At 34.0% G+C, this 24,691-nt stretch overlaps 1 protein-coding gene and 1 long non-coding RNA gene across 2 annotated transcripts in view; one reads left to right on the forward strand and one right to left on the reverse strand.

Moving 5' to 3' along the window:
* LOC127698229 (BRO1 domain-containing protein BROX-like) overlaps positions 1-14,723 on the reverse strand; it is a 35,489-nt gene extending 20,766 nt beyond the window's left edge. The window contains exons 1-5 of the mRNA XM_052201585.1: positions 14,576-14,723; positions 9,319-9,516; positions 3,116-3,211; positions 1,431-1,503; positions 424-532 (exon numbers count right to left, since the gene is read on the reverse strand). Of these exons, the coding sequence (XP_052057545.1) occupies positions 424-532; positions 1,431-1,503; positions 3,116-3,211; positions 9,319-9,516; positions 14,576-14,676 (577 nt within the window). The 5' untranslated portion in view covers positions 14,677-14,723. The remainder of the gene's footprint in view (positions 1-423; positions 533-1,430; positions 1,504-3,115; positions 3,212-9,318; positions 9,517-14,575) is intronic.
* On the forward strand, positions 10,670-11,741 carry LOC127698241 (uncharacterized). The gene is made up of 2 exons (XR_007980758.1): positions 10,670-10,872; positions 11,594-11,741. It is a non-coding gene; the product is annotated as an uncharacterized LOC127698241 (long non-coding RNA).
* Positions 14,724-24,691: the final 9,968 nt, after the last annotated feature.

The raw sequence follows: 24,691 nt of genomic DNA on the forward strand, positions 1-24,691 counted from the left end.
GTTTGTGATCATTAGATAGTATTCAAAAGTAAATTTTGTTATAAAAAATCCAGTTGATCCGTATTTTACTTATAAATGGACTTAGTTTTTCTGCCAGTTAACATTACATTCACTCTGTGGTTAAAGCTTTTAAAAATTTAATAACTTTCTTAAACTATCCTGGATTTGTACCAAACTTGGACAGAAGCTTGTTTATGATTAAAAGCTAGTATCTAGAAGGAAATTTTTAATAATTTTTTCTCCATTTTTGTTGAGCCTGCGACTAACAGCAAAAGTAGGCTAGACACTGGGTTCCACGGAACCCTTACAAATTTTTATTATTACTTCCTTCACTGGAGGTCCACATAAGTCACATGTAATCATGACCTGAAAAGCCAGTGAATTCTGACTCTAAAACCCTGTATCATTACAACTTGTACCTACCTTCTTGTGCTTCAGCAGTACACTGGTTTATATAGGCTTCCATAATACGACCTTCAGTATCCACAGCATTATCAGTACTGTTACCAGCAAGTTTACCAACTAACTCATCCTGAAAACGATTTCCAAGAACTATTATTTTTGCAAACACAACAGAAATAAGTGTTCATTTCCATATCATTGAAATGACAATGTACAATATCCTGAATTTGAACTGAAATAACTTCATGCAAAATGCCAGTAAATGTCTATTGTTTTAAATGCTTTCAAATTAAAACATAAGAATATATCCTTACGGGAAATATCGACCAAACAGCCTATTGTTCATGCATATTATCTAGCGCAACTTGAATCTATGACATTGGTTTCTGCTGGGCATAAAGTGGCAGATTATCACATACTTATCAGATGTCTTGTCAAGAGATTGAGCTGCCTAAAATAGCTAGTAAACATTAAACAAAAGTGAACACAAAATATAATACATGTAACCTTCACAGTATACAGTGTACAGTCAACTGCAAATATTTAATATTTTAGTGTATACATTGGCAAAGGAGAAGGTTAACAAAGAACTATAAATTAAATTGACAAAATGTATTAAAACAAAAAAGTTGCATTGACTTTTGTCACTTGTTCCATTCTTCTGGGAAGGGGGAGGATTTTAAGAAGTCAATTCTTTAATGAGAAATGAATTCAGAATTTCACATTTGAAAAACCAAAATATTTCTAATTTAACTTATACTGGAAACATAATACTTCTGGTTATAAAGTTTAACATAGAATTTTTTTAATTTCAAGAAGCTGAAAATAGAAAGATTGCAATCTTCCTTCATTGATTTTCAGTGCCAGCAATTGTGTATGTTTGAAAAATGAAAATATAAATTCATGGCAAATATGAGATTAGTGAGTTTCCTTGTGATTATACAGACGACTTTTAGTTGGAACCTGTATGTATTTAGTATATCATTTAAAACTGTTTGCCAAGATATAAAAAAAATCCAAAATCGTACCTTGGCATATGTAAATATACCAGCAGCTACACGTAGACAGGTGTGGACTTCTTTAGCTTCTTCCATGTCTGGTCTGAAAAAGAAAATCCAACAATAACATATCACAGAAACTAAACATAATCATTAGAGAGAACTAAGACACAACATGGATGTTTGATGACAAGGGGTCACTACATTTGTATAGTACTAGTAGTGTCGTAAAGTTTCATCAATATTCATCTGTCTGTTTAGTTGTTAAATTGCTCTTACAAGGTACATGGCCAGACAGACTGACTGATAGGGTGATTCCTATATACCCCTTTAATTTTTTTTATTTTGAAAGGGGCATAAAACATATATATCATGTAAAACAATAAGGTTTTCATCTGTAAAGTTCAAGAAGATTAAGGTAGACATTCCAAGTGACAAACATATAAAAGCTTAATTTAATTGAAATTAAATAAATAGTGATAAATTCCATTCAACAACCTGTATTTTTTAACAAATAAATGAGGAATGTGTCCATGGGACACAGATGATGCCCCCGCTTACATATCATATTAAGTTATAAAGGGACATAACTGAAGAACAGTAAAAGTGATTCTACCAAAATTTGTACTTGATCTGAGTTTTGTAGTAATAAGTATTGTGTATAAGTTTCATAACATTTGGTTGAGGCAAACTAAAGTTAGAGAACGGAAACAAAAAATTCAGCAATTTTTCCGTTTGTAAAATGACATAACTCTAGAACGGTTAAAGTGACACTACCAAAATTCATACTTGATCTGTATTTTGTAGTAATAAGCATTGTGTACAAGTTTCATAACATTTGGTTGAGGTAAACTTAAGTTAGAGAACGGAAAGGACAAATTCAGCAATTTTTCCATTTGTAAAGGGGCATAACTCTAGAATGGTCAAAGTGATGGCACCAAAATTCAAACTTGATCTGTGTTTTGTGGTAATAAGCATTGTGTATAAGTTCCATAACATTTGGTTGAGGCAAACTAAAGTTAGAGAACGGAAACCAACTATGGGATGTACGTACGTACTTACAGACGTACAGACTGACAAGGGTAAAACTTAATGCCCCCTCCGCTATGGCAGGGGGCATAAAAACACAACATGTATAACATTGTTGAATTATCATGTTTATTTGGTGAGAGAACTTAACCTGACCCGTCTATGTTCAGGCCCTGAAACATGAAAATGATGTCAGACCCAGGTGAAAATGACATGCTTAAAAGGCATCATTATGAACAACCTTCATCCAAATCTAGTGTGGATAAAATGAACAAAAATCTAAAAAAATGTTAAAAAGGTTTCAGAAAACTAAAGAGGAGATGTCAGATGAGTGGAGAATCATATACTTTTGGCAGGGGTAGGTATTTAATATGCAGCAGACCTATTACTGGGACATACACATCTGTTATATTACCATATATAGCAACTCATCCAGAAGCTATACAGAACTTATTCATGGTTTTTAGTTGGTCTGCTTCATGTTTCATACTGGTAGTTATGACTGCAATGTTATAATTGCATTGGGTATCAAATGTATTTAATCTTTTAGTTACACAGTCATTCCCAAGCCAAAAGTTATTGTGACATAGTTTGGCATATAAATCTTTCATTGTATGTTACTATCTGAAAAAGCATTTTGTAATTTAAAGACAACTTAACCATGTTAATTATATATAAATACTTACGTTTCTTTTGCAGCTAATTTAGCAGCATGTTTTGTATACCATAAAGCAACATTAATGGCCATATGTGCAGCCTCAAATGCTGTGTCCCACTGTTCTCTGAAAAAAATTGTTACAAAACTAAGGCTGTAACTTGCTAAGGCATTCTAAAGCTACTATAAACAGATGATAAAGTTTACATCTGGATCTTCTGACAGTGTTCAGGTACCAAGCTAACAAAGTTGATAATGGACATCTTGGACCTCTGACAGTAATTGTATACATGTACCAGCTTTACAGTTAACCATGTTTACACTAAGAGTCGTAAAGTCCATTTTATATTATATGCATTAATAGGTGACAATAAAATGCTCCACTGGGGCGCAGCTTGATACAACCGCAGAGGTCGAACCCTGAACAGTTGGGGCAAGTATGGACACAACATTCAAGCTTGATACAGCACTGAATTTGGATTGTAATTAAATATTTGACACAGCATAGGTTTCTGACACAGAATGAATGTGGTCTAAGAACTTAAAAATTTTTAATTTATCTATTCAAACCATATCATTATTATTTGCTTTTATATATAAATCAGAAATAACCAATTTAAAATGGAAAATTTTAAAGAAAAAAAAATCCCCCCCCCCAAATTTTTTGAACCCCCTTATGATTCATCACCCCCAAACTCAATCCCAGCCTTCCCTTTGTGGTATGGTACCTTGCAGTACTGTTACTGAACAATTTCAGAGAGATCCGTACACTTGAAAACAAGTTGTTGTCTGGAAACTAGAAAAATGCTTGTTTTTTGGCCCCTTTTTGGCCCCAAATTCCTAAACATTTAGGGCAATTACCCCCAAACTCAAACCCAGCTTTCCCTTTGTGATATGGAACCTTGCAGTACAATTTCATAAAGATCCATACACTTACACACAAGTTATTGTCCTGAAACTAGAAAAATGCTTGTTTTTTTTGCCCCTTTATGGCCCCTAATTCCTCAAATTTCTAGGGAATTACCTCCAAAATCAATCCCAGCCTTCCCTTTGTGGTATGGTACCTTGCAGTACAATTTCAGAGAGATCCATACACTTGAACACAAGTTATTGTCTGGAAACTAGAAAAATGCTTATTTTTGGCCCCTTTTTCCTAAACGTTGTGGGCAATTACCCCCAAAATCAATTCCAGCTTTCCCTTTGTGATATGGAACCTTGTAGTACAATTTCATAAAGATCCATACACTTACACACAAGTTGTTGTCATGAAACTAGAAAAATGCTTGTTTTTTGCCCCTTTTTGGCCCCTAATTCCTAAAATTTGGAGGCAATTACCCCCAAAATCAATCCCAGCATTCCCTTTGGGATATGGAACCTTGTGGTACAATGCCAGAGAGGTCCATACACTAACACACAAGTTATGTCTGGAAGTTACAAAAATGCTTATTTTTGGCCCCTAATTCCTTAACGGTTGGTACCATAACCACCAAAATCAATCCCCACCTTCCTTTTGTGGTATTGAACCTTATGGTAAAATTTCATAGAAATCCATTCACTTAAACTAAAGTTAGAGTGGGAAAACCAATGTGTCTTCGGACGACGACGCCAACGTCATACCAATATACGACCACAAAATTTTTTTGCGGTCATATAAAAACATGAACAGATAGTTTAAATGAAATGGTTCAGCAAGACTAGCTAATTTTAAAATGGAAGAACAAAAATATAGAATACGCAAAGAACAAATCAAAATGTATAATATGATAACATAGACATCAATATTTTGCATGTTTTCTGCAAGATTTTGTTCAGTTTCTGCAGGAAGATAAGGTCATGATCATTAAGCCCCCAAAATGGTCTCATAACTTTCGAAAAGTATATTTTTTAACAGATATCAATATATATAACATATGCTGTAGGCATTATACAATGTCTTTCAAGTTAGGCATTATACAATGTCTTTCAAGTTTCACATTAGATACCATACAATGTACATGTGAAGGGCACTCTTGCCACTGTATCCTTTCAAAACTGTCATTTCATGACATTTTTACCTATGATAAAATTGAGAATGGAAATGGGGAATGTGTCAAAGAGACAAAAACCCGACCATAGAACAGACAACAGCAGAAGGTCACCAACAGGTCTTCAATGCAGCGAGAAATTCCCGCACCCGGAGGCGTCCTTCAGCTGGCCCCTAAACAAATATATATACTAGTTCAGTGATAATGAACGCCATACTAAACTCCAAATTGTACACAAGAAACTAAAATTAAAAATAATACAAGACTAACAAAGGCTAAGAGGCTCCTGACTTGGGACAGGCGCAAAAATGCGGCGGGGTTAAACATGTTTATGAGATCTCAACCCTCCCCCTATACCTCTAGCCAATGTAGAAAAGTAAACGCATAACAATACGCACATTAAAATTCAGTTCAAGAGAAGTCTGAGTCTGATGTCAGAAGATGTAACCAAAGAAAATAAACAAAATGACAATAATACATAAATAACAACAGACTACTAGATGTCTGTTTGTTTTGCTCACTCATTGTTGTCAATATAATTGAATTCTATGCGACTGTCATACAAGAGAGCGGTTAAGCTAGCTATAAAACCAGGGTTAACCACCATTTTCTACATAAGGAAATGCCTGTACCAAGTCAGGAACATGACAGTTGTTTTCCCTTTGTTTGAAGTGTTTGAGCTTTTTGATTTTGCCATTTGACAATGGACTTTCTGTTTTGAATATTCCTTGGGAGTTCAATATTTTTGTTATTTTACTTTTTTCAGCAGAAAATGGTAATTAACAAATTTTACTAGTAAAATAACACAATTTTTAAATCAAGTATACAGGACCACTTCCAAACATCAAAATATTTCAGCGAATACAAAACAGTTAAAATTTTCCTTTAGTTTGTTTGAAGTTCTCCAGTTGACATATTTATTCAATCACTTTGAATGTTTGACCAAAGTAACTATTAAAGCTTGTCAATTTTCAGTGACTTTTGGCTGTCAGACTAGAATGACCTTCTAAAATCAGAAAAGAGAACAAATTTAACCTCTTTTTTAAATTTTTTTATACAAATTGTCACACATACATAATGCAATAAAATGCTTCGCTGGGCGCAGCTTGATACGACCGCAGAGGTCGAACCCTGAACAGTTGGGGCAAGTATGGACACAACATTCAAGCTTGATACAGCTCTGAATTTGGATTGTGATTAAATATTTGACACAGCATAGGTTTCTGACACAGAAAGAATGTGGTCTAAGAACTTGAATTTTTTTAATTTACCTATTATGGTCCAATGTCCAAAATCAAAATACATGGTTAGATTCAGCATATCAAAGAACCCCATATATTCAATTTTTGTTGAAATCAAACAAAGTTTAATTTTGGACCCCAACTTGGACAAACTTGAAAACTGGTCCCATAATCAAAAATCTAAACACATGTTTAGATTCAGCATATCAAAGTACCCCAAGAATTCAATTTTTGTTAAAATCAAACTAAGTTTAATTTTGGACCCTTTGGACCTTAATGTAGACCAATTTAAAAAACGGGACCCAAAATTAAAAATCTAAAAACACGGTTAGATTTGGCATATCAAAGAACCCCAATAATTCAATTTTTGATGAAATCAAACAAAGTTTAATTTTGGACCCTTTTGACCTCAATATGAACCAATTTGATAGCAGGCCCACAAAATAAAAAATCTAAATACATGGTAAGATTCAGCATATCAAAGAACCCCATATATTCAATTTTTGTTGAAATCAAACAAAGTTTAATTTTGGACCCCAATTTGGACCAACTTGAAAACTGGGCCAAAAATCTAAAATCTAAATACATGTTTAGATTCAGCATATCAAAGAACCCCATATATTCAATTTTTGATGAAATCAAACAAAGTTTAATTTGGGACCCCAACTTGGACCAACTTGAAAACTGGTCCCATAATCAAAAATCTAAACACATGTTTAGATTCAGCATATCAAAGAACCCCAAAAATTCAATTTTTGTTAAAATCAAACTAAGTTTAATTTTGGACCCTTTGGACCTTAATGTAGACAATTTAAAAAACGGGACCCAAAATTAAAAATCTAAATACACGGTTAGATTTGGCATATCAAAAAACCCCAATAATTCAATTTTTGATGAAATCAAACAAAGTTTAATTTTGGACCCTTTTGACCTCAATATGAACCAATTTGATAGCGGGTCCACAAATAAAAAATCTAAATACATGGTTAGATTCAGCATATCAAAGAACCCCAAGAATTCAATTTTTGATGAAATCAAACAAAGTTTAATTTTGGACCCTTTTGACCTCAATGTGGACAAAGTTGATAACGGGGCCCAAAAATCAAAAATCTAAATACATGGTTAGATTCAGCATATCAAAGAACCCCATATATTCAATTTTTGTTGAAATCAAACAACGTTTAATTTTGGACCCCGATTTGGACCAACTTGAAAACTGGGCCCATAATCAAAAATCTAAATACATGTTTAGATTCAGCATATCAAAGTACCCTAAAAATTCAATTTTTGTTAAAATCAAACTAAGTTTAATTTTGGACCCTTTTGACCTTAATGTAGACCAATTTGAAAACGGAACCAAAAATTAAGAATCTAAATACACGGTTAGATTCGGCATATCAAAGAACCCCAATAATTCAATTTTTAATGAAATCAAACAAAGTTAAATTTTGGACCCTTTGGACCTCAATGTGGACCAATTTAAAAACGGGGCCCAAAATCCAAAAACTTAATACACGGTTAGATTCAGCATATTAAAGAACCCCAAGAATTCAAGAATAAAACCCCATTGAAATTGATCAAGAAATAAGCAATTTATACGAAGTATCTTCTTTTGCACAATACTGTGCAATTGAATATTTCTTGCTATTGTGCAATACTGTACAATTGACAATTTCTTGCTATTGCGCAATATTGTGCTATTGCGCAATACTGTGCAATTGAAGATTTCTTGCTATTGCGCAATACTGTGCAATTGAAGATTTCTTGCAATTGTGCAATACTGTGCAATTGAAATATTCTTGCTATTGCACAATACTTATTATATAATAATTTACACATCCTGTTTGGTGTGTATCTCCTACCATATCATTATTATTTGCTTTTAAATATTAATCAGAAATAACCAACTTAAAATGGAAAATTTTAAAAGAAAAAAAAAAGTAAAAAAGAAAAAAAAAGAAAAAAAAATTCCCCCCCCCCCCAAATTTTTTGAACCCCCTTATGATTCATCACCCCCAAACTCAATCCCAGCCTTCCCTTTGTGGTATGGTACCTTGCAGTACAATTTCAGAGAGATCCATACACTTGAACACAAGTTATTGTCTGGAAACTAGAAAAATGCTTATTTTTGGCCCCTTTTTGGCCCCCAATTCCTAAACGTTTCGGGCAATTACCCCCAAACTCAATTCCAGCTTTCCCTTTGTGATATGGAACCTTGTAGTACAATTTCAGAAATATCCAAACACTTACACACAAGTTATTGTCATGAAACTAGAAAAATGCTTGTTTTTTGCCCCTTTTTTGGCCCCTAATTCCTAAAATTTGAAGGCAATTACCCCCAAAATCAATTACAGCCTTCCCTTTGTGATATGGAACCTTGTGGTACAATGTCAGAGAGATCCATACACTTACACACAAGTTATTGTCTGGAAGTTACAAAAATGCTTATTTTTGGCCCCTTTTTGGCCCCTAATTCCTTAACTGTTGGTACCATAACCCCCAAAATCAAGTCCGGGGTCATGTCAGGTCACAGCCCGGACTCACCTGTTCAAGATTGTGTATTACATCGTTGACCTTCCTTTCGTGGTATTGAACCTTATGGTAAAATTTCATGGAGATCCATTCACTTAAACTAAAGTTAGAGTGCGAAAACCAATGTGTCTTCGGACGACGCCGGACGACGCCAGACGACGACGACGACGCCAACGTCATACCAATATACGACCAAAAAATTTTCAATTTTTGCGGTCGTATAAAAAGTTTGCTTCAATTTAGATCTTAATATTCATCAAAATTTGTTGGCTCAATTGGGTCTTTAATGACTCCTTCTGCATGTTACGATTCTCAGATTCTTCTTACAGTAACATTGCATATAAATTGAACTAATAATAATAATAAAATGTATATACTAAAAGTCTGTGTACATGTATTATTCTGTACAAAAATACAAAAAAATAAATTTCACTTACTGAGTAACATTTCCAAGAAGACTGTTAGTCCATTTAAATTTCAAAGCTTTTCTTAGTTTATTTTCTCCCTCATCAAAGGGTTGTATAAGTCCCAACAGCAGAGAGAAGTAATCTGTTGTTGCTTTGTCAATAGAACTTTTATCATGGTTTGGATCAGGTAGAAGCTCTAGTAATTTGTTCCTTGTTTGTCTTAATTCACTACAAAATTCAAAAGTACATTTATTGTCTATTAATAAATGTACTTTAATTGACTAATTTTCTGCATAAAAAAATAATTTTCGTCTGAAAAAAAAAATCAAATTTTACTCACCAAATTATTTATCCTTAATGCACACTCTACTTTAAGTTTTTCCTTATACATAATGGAAATAAATCATAATCATGATAATGCCTACCTTATCCTATTTAAAACACCAGCTGATTTGGATTTTTAGAAAAAAAAAAAACTCAGGGATTATTATTTATCAATATATATGAAATTTCCTCTTTTCCTCAAGAGAACCCTTTTAAAAGCTTTAACAGAGTCTATCTATGTCACTTTCTAGTTGGGAGAGTTACTTCAAGATGACTAGATAAATTTGACATTAAAATATTATTATATAATTTAAATAAAAATAAATGTGTCCGATGGACACAGATGATGCCCCCAATTGCACATCATATGAAGTTATAAAGGGACATAACTGAAGAACTGTAAAAGTGATGCTACCCAAATTTGTACTTGATCTGAGTTTTGTGGTAGTAAGTATTGTTTATAAGTCTCATAACATTTGGTTGAGGCTAACTTAAGTTAGAAAACAGAAACGAAAAAGCAGAATTTTTCCATTTGTAAACTGGCATAACTCTAGAACAGTAAAAGTGACACCACCAATATTCAAACTTGATCTGTATTTAGTGGTAATAAGCATTGTGTATAAGTTTCATAACATTTGGTTAAGGCAAACTAAAGTTAGAGAACAGAAATGAAAAATTCAACAATTTTTATGTTTATAAAGGGGCATAACCCAAGAACGGTAAAAGTGACGCCACCCAGTTACAAACTTGATCTGTATCATGTGGTAATAAGCATTGTGAATAAGTTTCATAACATTTGGTTGAGGCAAACTAAAGTTGGAGAACGGAAACCAACTTTGGGACATACGTATGGACTGACGTACAGATGGAAAGGGTAAAACTTAATGCCCCCTCCACTACAGCGGGGGCATAAAAACCAGCATGACCAGGTTTAAACCATAATTTTCATAATAGACATAACATTCTATATAACGAATTCTGAAAAGCTGATATGTCTTTTATCTAATTCTTACTTGGTAGGGTGTACAGAATGGTGCTGTAGGTGTAAAAGGCACTAGTTTGAGGCTGAGACTACTATAACACAGAGATTGGTCACTTCCCGTACTGACCAGTCAAATAGTAATTAATTGTAAGTCTTCGATCACGTGACTCGGCACGTGACTCGCAATGATTGACAAGAAGGATTCGACCGCCATTTTTGACAGCGAAAGAGAAAATAATAATTAACAAATGTGGATTTATAAAGAGTGTTATGTTCCGGTAAGTGTGAATATAAGATTTGACATGTTCATAAATGTTGGTTTATAAGCACTTTAAATAAAATAAGTGCAGTTATAGACTTGAATTTACCGACCAAACCGGAAAGTAACCTCGAGTTATTATCAGTCAGTGGGACAGGGTCAATGAGCAACTCACCCATAACTTACATTCAGATGAACAATCTGTTTTCCGGATAATGTATGTGCAAGCCTTAGTAATTAACCGATGTAATGATGTAAAATTTGTAATTATATGAAATTCCAATTTTTCTGTATCAGTAAGTTCCCGCTGCAGAACTGAGAAACACACGAGACAAGTTGCACACACACAACATGAGGTCTGATAGGTGAATTTGTATTGTTAGTGAAAGAAATTTAGATTTATACTTGGTTCCCTTGATAATATATATGCAGTCTATACATGCTAGTATAATAATATTATGCAATGAAAATGTGTCACCATGTGAAATACCAGTACATCATGAGTTCCTAAATAGACGTATTTTTTTTTAAATAATTGACCCAAACATGATGTAAAAAGTACATGCACCTTTGGTCTGCATCCTTTATCAGTTTAACTATTTTGATCCATATTGACATGATTGGTCAATTACTGCTGAGTCTCAAGTCTCAGATTACTGTCTTAAAAATTAATGAATTGCCTATGCTATAAACTTGACAAAGATTATTTCTTTTTATTTATAATATATTCTTTATTGTAGGAATACCCCCAGAAAGAAATCACGCATTAGAAGAAGGGAGAAGTACTACAGGAGAAAATGACTTTTTTTAGTATTTTTTTTAATTTCATTGAATTTATCATGCTTGTCTTACATGTTACATGGAGAAATAAATATTTAAGTCTTTGAATATACATTTTTATTATTATATACATTAAAACTAAGACAGGAATGCAGAAATTCACTAACACGCTCAGTTTGGATAACAGTTCAATGAAAGAAAAAAAAACAAGTAACCACACATTTTTATATATTAAAGGAATAGCCACTTGAAGCAAACTTTAAGGAGATTTTTATATATTTTTGCTAATGATCATCAGACAACTCCTTTAGTCCAAATGAAGTTCAATGAAGTGGATGTAAGTTATTGGAATGCACCGTAATTACCTTCAACAATGAGAAAACCTATACCGTGCAGTCAGCTTCAAAAGTCCTCGACATGGAAAATATATAACAATTCACTAGAGAAAACGAAGTGTCTACAATAACAAAGCAATTTACGAAAATTCAAATATGACGGACATGACCCAACAGCAACCACTGAATTACAGGCTCCTGACTTGAGACTGGCACATAAAGAATGTGACAATGTTAAATATTTTTAGGCGCTCATCACCACCACTAGCATGGGACATTGGTGTAACGACATAACATAAAAACAAACTTTAAACATAATTTGAAAATAGTTCATTTCGGTTTAATCAGGCTGACTGTACATGAAATATTTGCCATTCACAAGCAGTTGTGAATCGAAGTTGAATTTACAGAAAGGTGACATCAATATATGCTATCATATTTAACATTCTTGTTTAGATCTGATATTGCTACCGTATTTATACATTCCGCATTATTTTTGGCTTCTCAGAATTTTCACATGGTAAACTGTCAGCAGTTACCCAACAAAAAAATGTTATAGGGAACCTTTTTACAAAGCATCATGCCGACAACAATTAACATGGTTTGTCACCAAACATTGAACAAGCACATTTATATTTGCTGTGGCTAAAAAATCTAAAGCAAATCACAACTCTTTTCATCTGAGTTGATCAATTATTAGGGTTACAAAAAGCATAGCGATATAACTAAAACATACGACACTTTAACAATAGACAATATTCAAATTTTCAAAAACTTTACGACTCTGTATTGAAGCACAAAATTTCTTGTCTGGGATTTTGAAAGGGGGCACATATTTCTGGTGTTGAAAAAATGTCATCGTAATTTACACTAATGTGGTTCTATTTATGTTAACATAGAGATAATTTGATTATTCAGTCACATAATGTTGAAGCTTCTTCGTTCTGATTTACATGCACTTGCGGTTGATGCTTCTTTTGGAGTTTTTGTAGTTTTTGCAGTCTTTGCAGCAGGGACGTATATTCCTCAGATTCAATATCTGATGCAGTATATTCACCACGTAAAAGATCAAGATTGAGATCACTATCATCCCAAGATAAAAAATCAATGTTACTTGACATTGTGAATTGAAAAATGAAAATGCCGGCGATATTTTGGGAACATATATAATTTGTAGGGCTTATGTATGCTTTATGTATCCATTGCAGTTATCACCTCTTTGCTGATCAGTTACGTAAGGAAATTACTCATTTACCTTGAATGAAATTTTTTCTCTCTTCTGTGATCGCCACTTATTAAATTGTTTGCAAAAACTTGACCTAATTATCAGACCGAAATTTAAAAAAAAGTGGGGGGGGGGGGGGCTGTTGAAACTTGTTTGAAAAAAAAATTTACGTTGGATAATCTGAATGAGGGTCTGGATGGGGGTTCTTTATTTCCTATAATTTCTATGCCATTTTTCTCTATTCTTTAAATCTTAATTACTTATTATTTTCTCTTCTCTATTCTTTATTTGTCGGTCCAATTTTCTCCATTCTATACTTTTTTTGCCCCTATTTCTCCATTCTATAAAACCCCATCCACACCCTCCTGAATCCTACCACAAGTGCACCGACGATATTTGACAAGGTTTACTACAATAAACATGTATATTGGGCACTCAGCAGTGAAATACCTTACAAGTATAGAATAAAAGTTTACTGCAATAAACGGAGCCTCGTGTACCTTGGGCACCCAGCCGTGAAACAAAATTCATCTCCCATGCTTTTGAGACTACCTGTCTTTACAGGTAAAATATCTGTATATTAGATACAATTAACGGACGTGTAGCAAAACAATATAACTGTAAGATTGATAAGATTAATCACATTCACATTTTCAAGAGTGGCCGCATAATAACAAACTATTAACAAATTATTAATGATTAAAAACAAAAATTTAAATATGAATAGAGATAACTGCATTTGAAAGATAAAAACTATATTCTTTTTTTTTGGATTAATTCAATTTTGTTTTTAAATTATTTTTAAAAGAAAAATAATAATATCCGATACTGTTATAGTATTCTCAGTGATAGGTGATATATGTCGTCTGCTACGGTCGAATACGAAACTACGTTAAAATAACGTAGCTAACTACCGGAGACTCAGATAATCCGATAAATCTATAGTGACCAATCTCTGTGTTATAGTAGTCTCAGTTTGAGGTGAGGTAGTTGGTAAAGATTTTCACGGATATATTTAATAGGGTTTGATAAGGAATGAGGCGGCCAAATCAGAAAATTGCTTCGGACTCAGAATCCCAAAAGCATGAAAAGACTTAAAAGGGATTAGGAGAAGAGGGAGAATTAAAAATAAGGATATCCTGGAAAAGTTTCTTTGGCCGATTTTCGTCTCGGAGTTTAAGGGCTGAAATGGGAGTAGGTGGGGGTAGTAGGAACTTGGATCCGATCCCTTGTCCAACCGCTCGACATTCATATTATCCAGACATTGTTTATACATGAAAACAAATGATAATGAGTCACTGTCACAGTGTCAGTGGTTCAAACATTTTCAAATGATATGACAGTCAGACACTGGATGATATTTGTAAGGACAGCTGCTTTACTTAAATATTCTTCTTGTTTTTTCATCAGTCGAAACACCCCTTAACTCAAACGTAAGGTTTGCAGTTGCTTTTAAGGGATTTCGATGGAACCAATACGACATTCTCTGTGTTGACAGTTGTGAGCTATTGTGGCTCCCTCTGTACGCAGGAAGTGTTGAAAATAGTACAAACCGCTGACAGATACAACCACAACGGACTTCAATTACACATAAAAAAACCTTCTTAATTTGATTTTCGTTTAAAATCTTCATCCAGATCAGGCATATTGCTACTTCGGCAGAAATGTCATTTTACGTTTTGATTTTTTCAATAAAGACCCCTGTCAATTTTATTCAAACTACGGTTGTATATTATTAATTGAAATCAAGGACGTATTTAACATACGTCTAATATACGTCCTTGTTTGAAATACATATATGTCATCTAACTAATAAGCCACACTTTGTAAATGTGTATGCCTTAATGCTTCATAAAATTATTGCCGAACAGTTTGTTAGCGCTTTTAAAATCTCACAATTTCAATAATTATACCCCCCCCCCCCCCCCCCAAAAAAAAAAAGAAAAAGAAAATATAGTTTTATATCATGAAGTTCTACTGTATGTCAGATTAATTTGTGTATTATCATTTTTGTTTGTCGAAACTATAAGCGGTTTACATGAAGGAATCCCATTGGAAACAAGCTTCAGAGCTTTATGGGTTATCCCTGATAAAATATCAGCAATTTTTTTTCCGTACACAAAAGGTACTATCATGAGTCACCAAATGTTCTTTTTTATCAAGTATGTGTTAGTATACGTCTTTATGTATTGTATATTGTGTATCGTAAAACTTTTATACTTGATATTTTCTTGAATGAAATATTTTATTATTATAATTATAAATATAAAATTGTATAAATTTAATTATTTGACCTTTAAAGTCAGGGGTCATCTTCCATGGTGCGCGAAAAACTGCTTTTAAATCAATAAATACGTTACCATCATAAGTAAAACCTTCTTAATTTGATTTTCATCAATGAAAATAAAATACGTTACCATCATATTAAGTAATATGCGCAAGTCTGACAGGCGAAATCCCCAAATAAACTGTGAAATATCATCCAATGATAAATAAGGAATATCCTGTGTCCATAAATCCCTCTTTCATCCTTTCTTCCACCTACACAAGAAGACACACGTGTTTTTCTTTCACTATATACAGAGAAGAGTTTTTGTTTTTTGAGTAGTGTGATAATTGTGTAGGTATCCCCTATATCATTGTATATTGCTATTTTTGTTATTATTGTGTAAAACAAGTATTTAAACTTTGCAAGTATGGAGTTTAATATAGCTTGTCCGCTTGAAGCCATTACCGGCAAGGATGTTTTTTTCTAGATGGGTCGTTACCCTACCCTATGGCTACGACAACGTTAAATCAGGTAGTACCTCTTAATACCTAAAAAAAGTCAGTCAACAGACGTTTAAACTTCGGTGACTAGTAATACCGGTCAGCAGACTTTGAATGTCATGTCATGGTATAGACCTCCCCGACCTCAGATTTATCCTTATTCAGGTTTTCCAGGTCAGGCTTTTCCTGGTCAGGCTTTTCCAGGTTTCTGGCCTTATTGTTGTAATTATGGACCAATTACAACCCCTGTTGTTGGTCCTCAGACTGTTACTTCTAGTCTGTCAGTCCCTGCTCCTCATGTAGCAGTGTCATCTAGTTGTAGTGTGTCTGTACCTGCTCCTGTACCTACTTCTTCTGTTAGACCCTAGGTAAATCAAGTTTCTGACTCTGGCTCCTTCTTAAATGGGTTCTAGAGTATTCTAGACGACTTTCGTCAGTCTATTTTATCTGACTTGACGTCGTTCTCTAACCGCATTTGTACGTTAGAGAATAACGCAATAAGTCTAGCTCTCCAGTCATTTCACAACCTCCAGATCATAATCATGAAAGTGATCAGGAGGACAGTAATGAGGATGAACGCTTTTCAGTGGCACCAGGTAGTCAGAAAGAAGGTTTTTTTTTTCTGATGAAGAAGATGATACTCCAGTTCAGGGGTCTCAGAATATTTCACTACCTTCTGTTCCTGTTTCTATCAGTTCTTCTGAAATTGGTCGGTCTTCTACCAATTCCAGTAAGGATCTTGAGACTGAGGATACTCCTTATTTGAAGGACCTTAGAGATTCTGTTTACACTATTATGAGAGATGTAAACAAGGTACCTTTTCAGTCTCCACCTAGACCGAAAAGACTAACCTCTTCTTTCGAGACTTCCTGCTGTCTGTCAAGAGACGATATTAAGTCACATACTAGTTTTCCACAATCTAACCATATGTCGACATCTCTTCAGATCATCAATGACGGGATTGTGGCTAATGAGTCTCAATTTTCCAAAGTAAGTGGTTTTGGTCTTGCCACATTTACTGAGCATTTCCGTTCTAATGATTACGATATATTTGATTCTACTTTGGGTAAGTTGGTACCTTCTTGTGACAAGGCTTTATTGTCTTCAATTATTTCAAGACCTCCTCGTGGACTGTATTTCTAAGTATGTATGGTCCAAAACGGAGAATCTACTTAGAAATGCTTCTCATGTTTTAGATACTGAACGAACATTTTTTGTCCGCAGTTGCTCCTGTACTGAAGGACTCACTTCCACCCAAGGTCAAGCCTTTTTTTCTTTTACAGATTGACAAGGCTTTATGTGCCTCTCAGTTATTGATCATGGGTTCTGTAGCCAACTGTACCTTATCCAAAAGATCATAAAGTTTGGAGAAGGCAAACCTCTCAGATAGTCTCTAGGATGCTCTTATTAAGTCTCATTTAGACGATCAGAATTTTTGTTTGTCGCTTAACGAGGTTCAGAAGCACCTCAGTCAAACCCCTGCTCCAGTTAAGGTGAACGTTTCTCTCTCTGGTAATAGTTCCAAGCGAGGTAGTTTTTCTTCTGCTGGAGGCTCATCCTTTACTTCTTCGGAGAAGAGAAGGAAAGTGACTAGTGATATAGGTAATAAAGGTGGTCCCAAGAAGTCTTCAGTTCCTAAGTCTAAACGAGACAGAGAGGTGGAAAGAGGGTCATTTTTTTTCCATAGGAAGTTGCCCCCTCGTACGTTGCTATCAGAGATTTATTACACAACTCCTCTTTCCCAAATACCAGTAGGGGGAGGTTAACTCATTTTCTAAAAAAAAAATGGGCAAGTGTTACATCAGATTGTTGAGTTCTGTCAGTAATTCGAGGGGGGTCGACTCTTCAATTCAGAGAACCTCCTCTTTCGCATGTTCCTATCCCACTGTCCAATACTCAAGATCCACAGAAGTTTCTACTTCTCACTCTGTCGACCGAAGTGAAGACCCTTTTGAAAAAGAGGACAGTGGAGGAAGTCCCTGTATCTTCAATTATAGATCCAGGTTTCTCTTCCCTTCTCTTCCTTTTTCGAAGAAGACAGGAGGAATGAGTCCAGTCATCGACTTGTCAAGAAGTTGATCCTTTCCAAATCTCTGTACAGCAACTAGTAGACTCTCTGATCCACCTTTTTGAAGAGAAAAGTTCATCTCCTCTACCATTAAGGTTGGTGATCAGCTATTTCTAGGACTATTCACTTGTCTGGAGGTCCAGATTTGGTAATACCGAGTCCATTTCTCTTTTAGTTAAGAACTTCACTCTTGAACGCCCTAGGCAGAGGATTTTAATTCCGTCTTGGAATTTGAGTGTGGTTTTGTTTGCTTTAAAAACCCACCCTTTTGAACCGACCGAAAAGGTTGAAATCAAGTTCTTATCTCTTATCGTATAAGTGTTGTTTTTTTCTTGCCTTGTTTTCTGGTAGAAGAAGAAGTGAAATTCATGCATATTTTCTATTGCCGCCTATTGTCTTCGTTTTGATAGGGATAAGTCTTCGGTTTCCCTCTTTACCAATCAGGCCTTTTTAGCCAAAAATCAAATTCCTGGTCGAGGTTCAGAACCGATAGTGATTCCAGCCCTTCCTGGTGATTCAAGTTCAAAAGTGCTCTGTCCTATCCGAGCATTACTTTTATATCTTCATAGATCGAACTCGTAGTCTTCACATCTCCTCAAATTCCAGGTTATTTATTCCTATTAAAAAGGATAAACAAGATTTGTCTGTTAAAACTATTTCAACTTGGATCTGTAAAACTATTCAATCAGCTTACAAATCTTATAATGAAGAACTCTGCATAGAACTCACAATGGCAAAGTTGGCATATATAACTTGTGTATCTTTTCAGCTAGAACTGGATAATATCTCTTGTTTCCTGGAGCTTCAATAAAGAATTGTTGGTTGATCTCGGCTTTAACTTCAGTCAAAATAGAATCTGCCAAGTATGCAAACTCGTTTCGTGTTGACCTGCTTTGAAAATTTTCTTCAGTAAGAAAATCTGGGTTCTGGCTTTCTGTGAACAGTTGTAATGTTTCCTGGTCTGCAGTATACTCGCTGTCAATGCACATTTCCATCAAATCCATATCTTCTAATCCAAGCGATGAAATTTTCTGTTGTAGAATATTCATATATTCTATCATTTGTTGGTTTACTACTTTCTATAAAAGAATGCAATAAATAGCATGAATTTTTTCTAGTACTTCTGACAGTAAAGACGAGTTTAAGAAGACACTGAAACAGTACATCACAATTCAAAGTTTGACTTGTAGTTATCCAAAGAAACTTCCTTGAACCATCCCATTACATGAGATAAACATGCATGTGGAAAAATGGCACTTAAGTCTCCATCTTTAGCACACCCGTTGATAATTCTAAATGATCGACTTCTAAATGTATTAAGATCTTCGTTATTAAACTCCGACAGTGCTGCCTTTATAAAGATGAGACTTCTATCAATGTTAATTTGGTGAGGTATTGATGTGCTTGCATGACCATATATTTTTTTCTCATATCTTTTAAATTCAAAGAGCCAAAAGCGAACTAACGGAATGGAGGGACGATATCATGCTTGATACTGGTATAAACTGTTGTCCTGGAACTGGATTTGAACACGCCAACTCATAGTGGTAGTACTTCAATTGGTCATCTCTATGACTTAAAATACCAATGAACGATGCCAGATTTAGCAAGGTCATGCCAAATACGAACGCCATTTTCTGTCCAGTACATTATATATGGTGGCCAAATTGCGATGTGCTGTATGAAACCTAACATTTTTCCCTTTCATTTCTTTCTCCAAGTCTTTTCTTAATTTGCACAGACTTTCGAATTTGTCCTTATATAGTCGGTTCTGATTTCTTGATTCGTGTGTAATCTGTTGAAACGTTCTAATTGTGTTGCCAAAGTTGGAAAAATTTCCAGCAATTTTAACATCTTGTGGTGTATCTTTAAAGCTTTGTCAATAATGCTTCATTGGTTTCTTACCATCTTGAAATACATTTTTAGTTTTTTGTCTTTGATATCCTTGTATAGGTCGGGCATGGTTCTCTTTTAAACTATGTTTAACATTGGTACCGACTTCTACATGCAAGACATTGTTACAGTTCATAGGAGATTTACATTTGTTCTTACAGTCCCGAAACTTACACTCTCCTTCTCCTCTAAACAATGCTGTATTCTTTGGTCTTTTTGTAGCAATTGACACTTTATGATACTTGAACATGTAAACGCAGTAAGGGTTTATGCTTTTTATTCCATCTGCTATAATGTGTTCCCAGCTTTCTCTTGCGAAATATTGACCTCTTCTGTCATTGCAAAGTGATGACAACTGTAACAGATTTATGGAAAAACTGTCTTTGGAAGGAGCAAGTGATTGAAAATATTTGCCTGTAACGGCCGAACCAAACATGGCCTCCAAAGTGTTATGGCTTAATTTTGAACAAGAATTTCCATCAGTATTTAATAGTATAACCTCCTCTGAACATATATTTTTGAATCCATCTTGACGTCATTACTGTTCAAATCAATACTACAGCTACTAACAGTACAGAAAGGGTTCTCCAATCCACTGCTGTTATTACTTTCATGTTTTCATCCATTGAAAAGTTATCACTGTTTTCTTCTGTTAAAGGAATTGTTTCTGTTAAACGTTTTTCTGCTGCGCTGTGTCTTATTCCTCCATCATCAATATTCTGGTTGGCAACGTTTATTTTGGATTACAATTGAGCCAAGTAGCTTTCCGTTGCCTTATCAGCTGTGTTTCTATTCATTGATGATTCTGCTTCTAAACAACCAGCGCTTACAGATATGGTCTGTGAATGTAATACACTGTTCGTCGTCTACATTTTCACTTATTAGTTTTTCTGTGCCGTGTGTTGGAACTGTTTGGTTTAGTATTTCGTTATCAGCAATATGCTTTATTTCCTGCTCATGGTTCTTAGATATATCCGACTCTACAATTAGGATATCCTCTGTACTTCAAAATCTGTCTTATGTAGGTCTTTGAATAATGTTTGTGTTCTTCTTTATGATTTTTGAAGGTACGTCCAGGTCGGTACCATCATTAATAAATTGATACCTTGGGTCTGCCTCAGAAGTTTTGTCTTCATCATTTGAAAATGTTACTGGTGACTGACCTTTTTTCTGATTTCCATCTTCCTTATCTGGAAAATGCATCCTTTTCTCTTTAATATTTTCGGCATGCTTTATCTTAGGTACTTTTTTCTGAACTAATTGTCAATAGTCCTTTCGGAACTGTATTTTTATTACAATCTGTAGCATGTTGATGTTTTTCGTTTACATCTTCTCTATTTAGTCTTTCTGTGCCGTTTATTTTTGCCGTTTTATTTTGCATTTCGTCATCAGTAATATGCTTCATTTCCTCCTCACGGTTCTTTGATATATCTGACTCTACAATTTTGATATCCTCTCTACTTTTAAATATGGTTTCGTGTACTATTGTTGTCTTTTGGTGGTTTTTCGGTTTTTTTTGCCATGGTATTGTATGTTCGTTTTCGAATATGAGTTGCATTGTTCTATTGGTATCTCCTGTGCTCCGGAAGGGTAAACAGACCTTTTCCACATGTGACATCCGTCGTTTTACTCCCATAAAATTGTTGATAAGTTATATTAAATGATTAGGCATCATGCAATAGCGGATTGGTAATTGACTCTTATCCAACCCTAGACATCACCAAATTCATAAACCATCGTTGAGTTAATTTTCTAACTCTGAAATTTGCCCGAATGTAAAATTTTACAGTTACTATTTGGAACCGTCAAGAGAGCGGTATGTTAAATATTTATATTTAGAATCATTTTATTATTTTTAATTTTTAATGAATAAGGATGATTATGAGGTATATAGCATTTATAGTTGATTACGATTATATTAGAAGTTAACTATAAAGTATTTATTTTATAAAATCTCATTTTACTTTAAGAATGTACAATTTTATATCTATTTAAAATACGTTACCATCAACATGCTACAGATTGTAAGAAAAATACAGTACCAAAATGACCATCAAAAGATGGTACAACAAAAGTACAGATAAAACGAAGGAAAAATGTTGTAGAGAAAATGCTGAGTTTACCTGATGATGAAGATGAAAATCTAATAAAGGACCAATCACCAGTATCATTACAGAAGGAAGTAGATATAGTTAGTAGTTCTGAGGTAGAACCAATGTATCAATTAATTCAATTCGATGATGGTACCAACCTGGACGTACCTTCAAAAATCATAAAGAAAACCACAAACATTGTACAAAGACCTATAAAAAACATATTTGAAAGTAGAGAGGATGTCCAAATTGTAGAGTCAGATATATCAAAGAACCGTGAGGAGGAAATGAAGCATATTACTGATGACCAAATGCAAAATAAAACGGGTAAAACAAACGGCACAGGAAGACTTAAAAGAGAAGATGGAAGTGAAAAACATCAACATGCTACAGATTGTAAGAAAAATACAGAACAAAAGGACTATCAAAAGATGATACAGCAAAAGTACAGATAAAGCGAAGGAAAAATGTAGAGAAAATGCTGAACTTACCATATGATGAAGATGAAAGAGTATCATTACAAAAAAAAGTAGATATACATAGTAGTTCTGAGGTAAAACCAATGTATCCATTAATTGATGATGGTACCGACCTGGACGTACCTTCAAAAATCATAAAGAAGAACACAAACATTGTTCAAAGACCTATAAAACACATATTTAAAAGTAGAGAGGATATCAAAATTGTAGAGTCAGATATACCAAAGAACCGTGAGGAGGAAATGAAGCATATCACTGATGACGAAATGCAAAAATAAAACGGCAAAAATAAACGGCACAGAAAGACTAAATAGAGAAGATGGAAGCGAAAAACATCAACATGCTACAGATTGTAATAAAAATACAGTTCCGAAAGGACTATTGAAATGTATTATCTAATGAAAATAATATATTTGAATTATACATCAACGGTATCGGGTCCGTTCGCGCCCAATACACGTTCGCACCCTACACGTTCGCCCCCCTAGGTCCGTTCGCACCCTTTTTATATTATTCAAACCTGATAAATTTTTAGATTTTTGTAGATGTTTATATCAGAATATTTTTATTTTCATAAATAAAAATTCGGGAATTTTTAAATGAAATATTGTTTTAAATTGATTTGATGATTAATTATTCAATTTTAATTATGTATGATTACTGCTAATTGGTTTTTATACACAGCCTAATTTGGTGTTATTGTTGAGTGTTTAAAAATCATGATTGTTGTCATGATTGTTTTAACTTGCTTTGATGTAAGTACTGCATGTATTTAGCTTGGTATGAGTAAAACTTTGAAGATTTTAAATAAAAGACATGAAAGATAATTGTTTTTAACAGCTTGGCTCCTTTGATCTCATGATGTCAGAATCTCACTTTATTCATAAACAATGAAAACAAATATTTATAGCAATACACTATCCAAAACATGATTACGAATTATTCAACCCATAAAAAAAACGTTGTCAGAATCCCAATTCCTTTTGAAACAATAAAAGAGAAATATTTATAGCAATACACTAACCAAAACATGATTAAGATTTTATCAACACATAAAAAAACGTTGTCAGAATCTCACTTTATTTAGAAACAATGACAAAAAAATTTATGACATTTGTTGTTCGACCTGTTAGTCAAATGCATTTTGTTAAAATATACTCTTTCACTTTTTTGGTCTTTTGGAAAATGTTGTTTGTGCTGTATTTAAACCCCTATAACAAGAAATTATGTTTGCATGCACACGTATAAAAATTGCGGTTTTTATCCAACGCAATCATAAGTTTGAACGTTGTTTTCAATTTAGACTTGTATATATAGAGCAATACACTTACCTAAACATGATTAAGATTTATTCAACACATTAAAAAAAAGTTGTCAGAATCTCACTATATTTAAAAACAATGAAAACAAATATATTTATAGCGATACACTTACCATGCTTACAATTTATTCAACACCAAAATAACGTTGTCAGGTTCGCACTTTATTTACTAGAAACAATGAAAAAAAAATTTATAACAATACACTAATCGAAACATGATTAAAAATTATTCAACACAAAAATAAAATACTGGTCATCAGAATCTCACTTTATTTAAAAACAATGAAAAAAAATGTTTTTAGCAATACATTTACCATGACACAAAAAAACCTTTTTGTCAGCATCTCACTTTATTTAGAAACAATAAAAAAATATATATTTATAGCAATACACTTACCAAAACTCGTTTACAAATTGTTAAACACAAAACCAATAAAAATTGGGCGCGAACGTGTAGGGTGCGAACGGACTTTGGGTGCGAACGTGTAGGGTGCGAACGGACTTTGGGTGCGAAAGTGAAAGAGGGCGAACGTGCATGGGGGCGAACGTGATTGGGCGCGAACGGACCCGGATTCCGTCAACAGGCACAGGTTTTGATCGTCCACCATTTCTAATATTCATTAAAACTTCATAAAGTGACAACAAAAAATAAACAAAAAACAAACAAAAATAAAACTAAAGGCTCTAGACACTGTCTCGCTATCCTAGTATGTGTATCTTCAACACTGCAGACAACTATTTACAGTTTCTCTCTATCCTCTTTAGTTTTTGCCAAAAACACAAAAGAGGGTAAAAATATTTGTCATTTAAGGGCAATCACTCCTATCTACTAAATTTTTCAGCAGAATATGACCTGATTGTAGATCTCGTCTTGC

This window comes from Mytilus californianus, unplaced genomic scaffold (assembly GCF_021869535.1).
Source record: "Mytilus californianus isolate M0D057914Y unplaced genomic scaffold, xbMytCali1.0.p SCAF_4, whole genome shotgun sequence".
NCBI classification, from domain to species: Eukaryota; Metazoa; Mollusca; class Bivalvia; order Mytilida; family Mytilidae; genus Mytilus; species Mytilus californianus.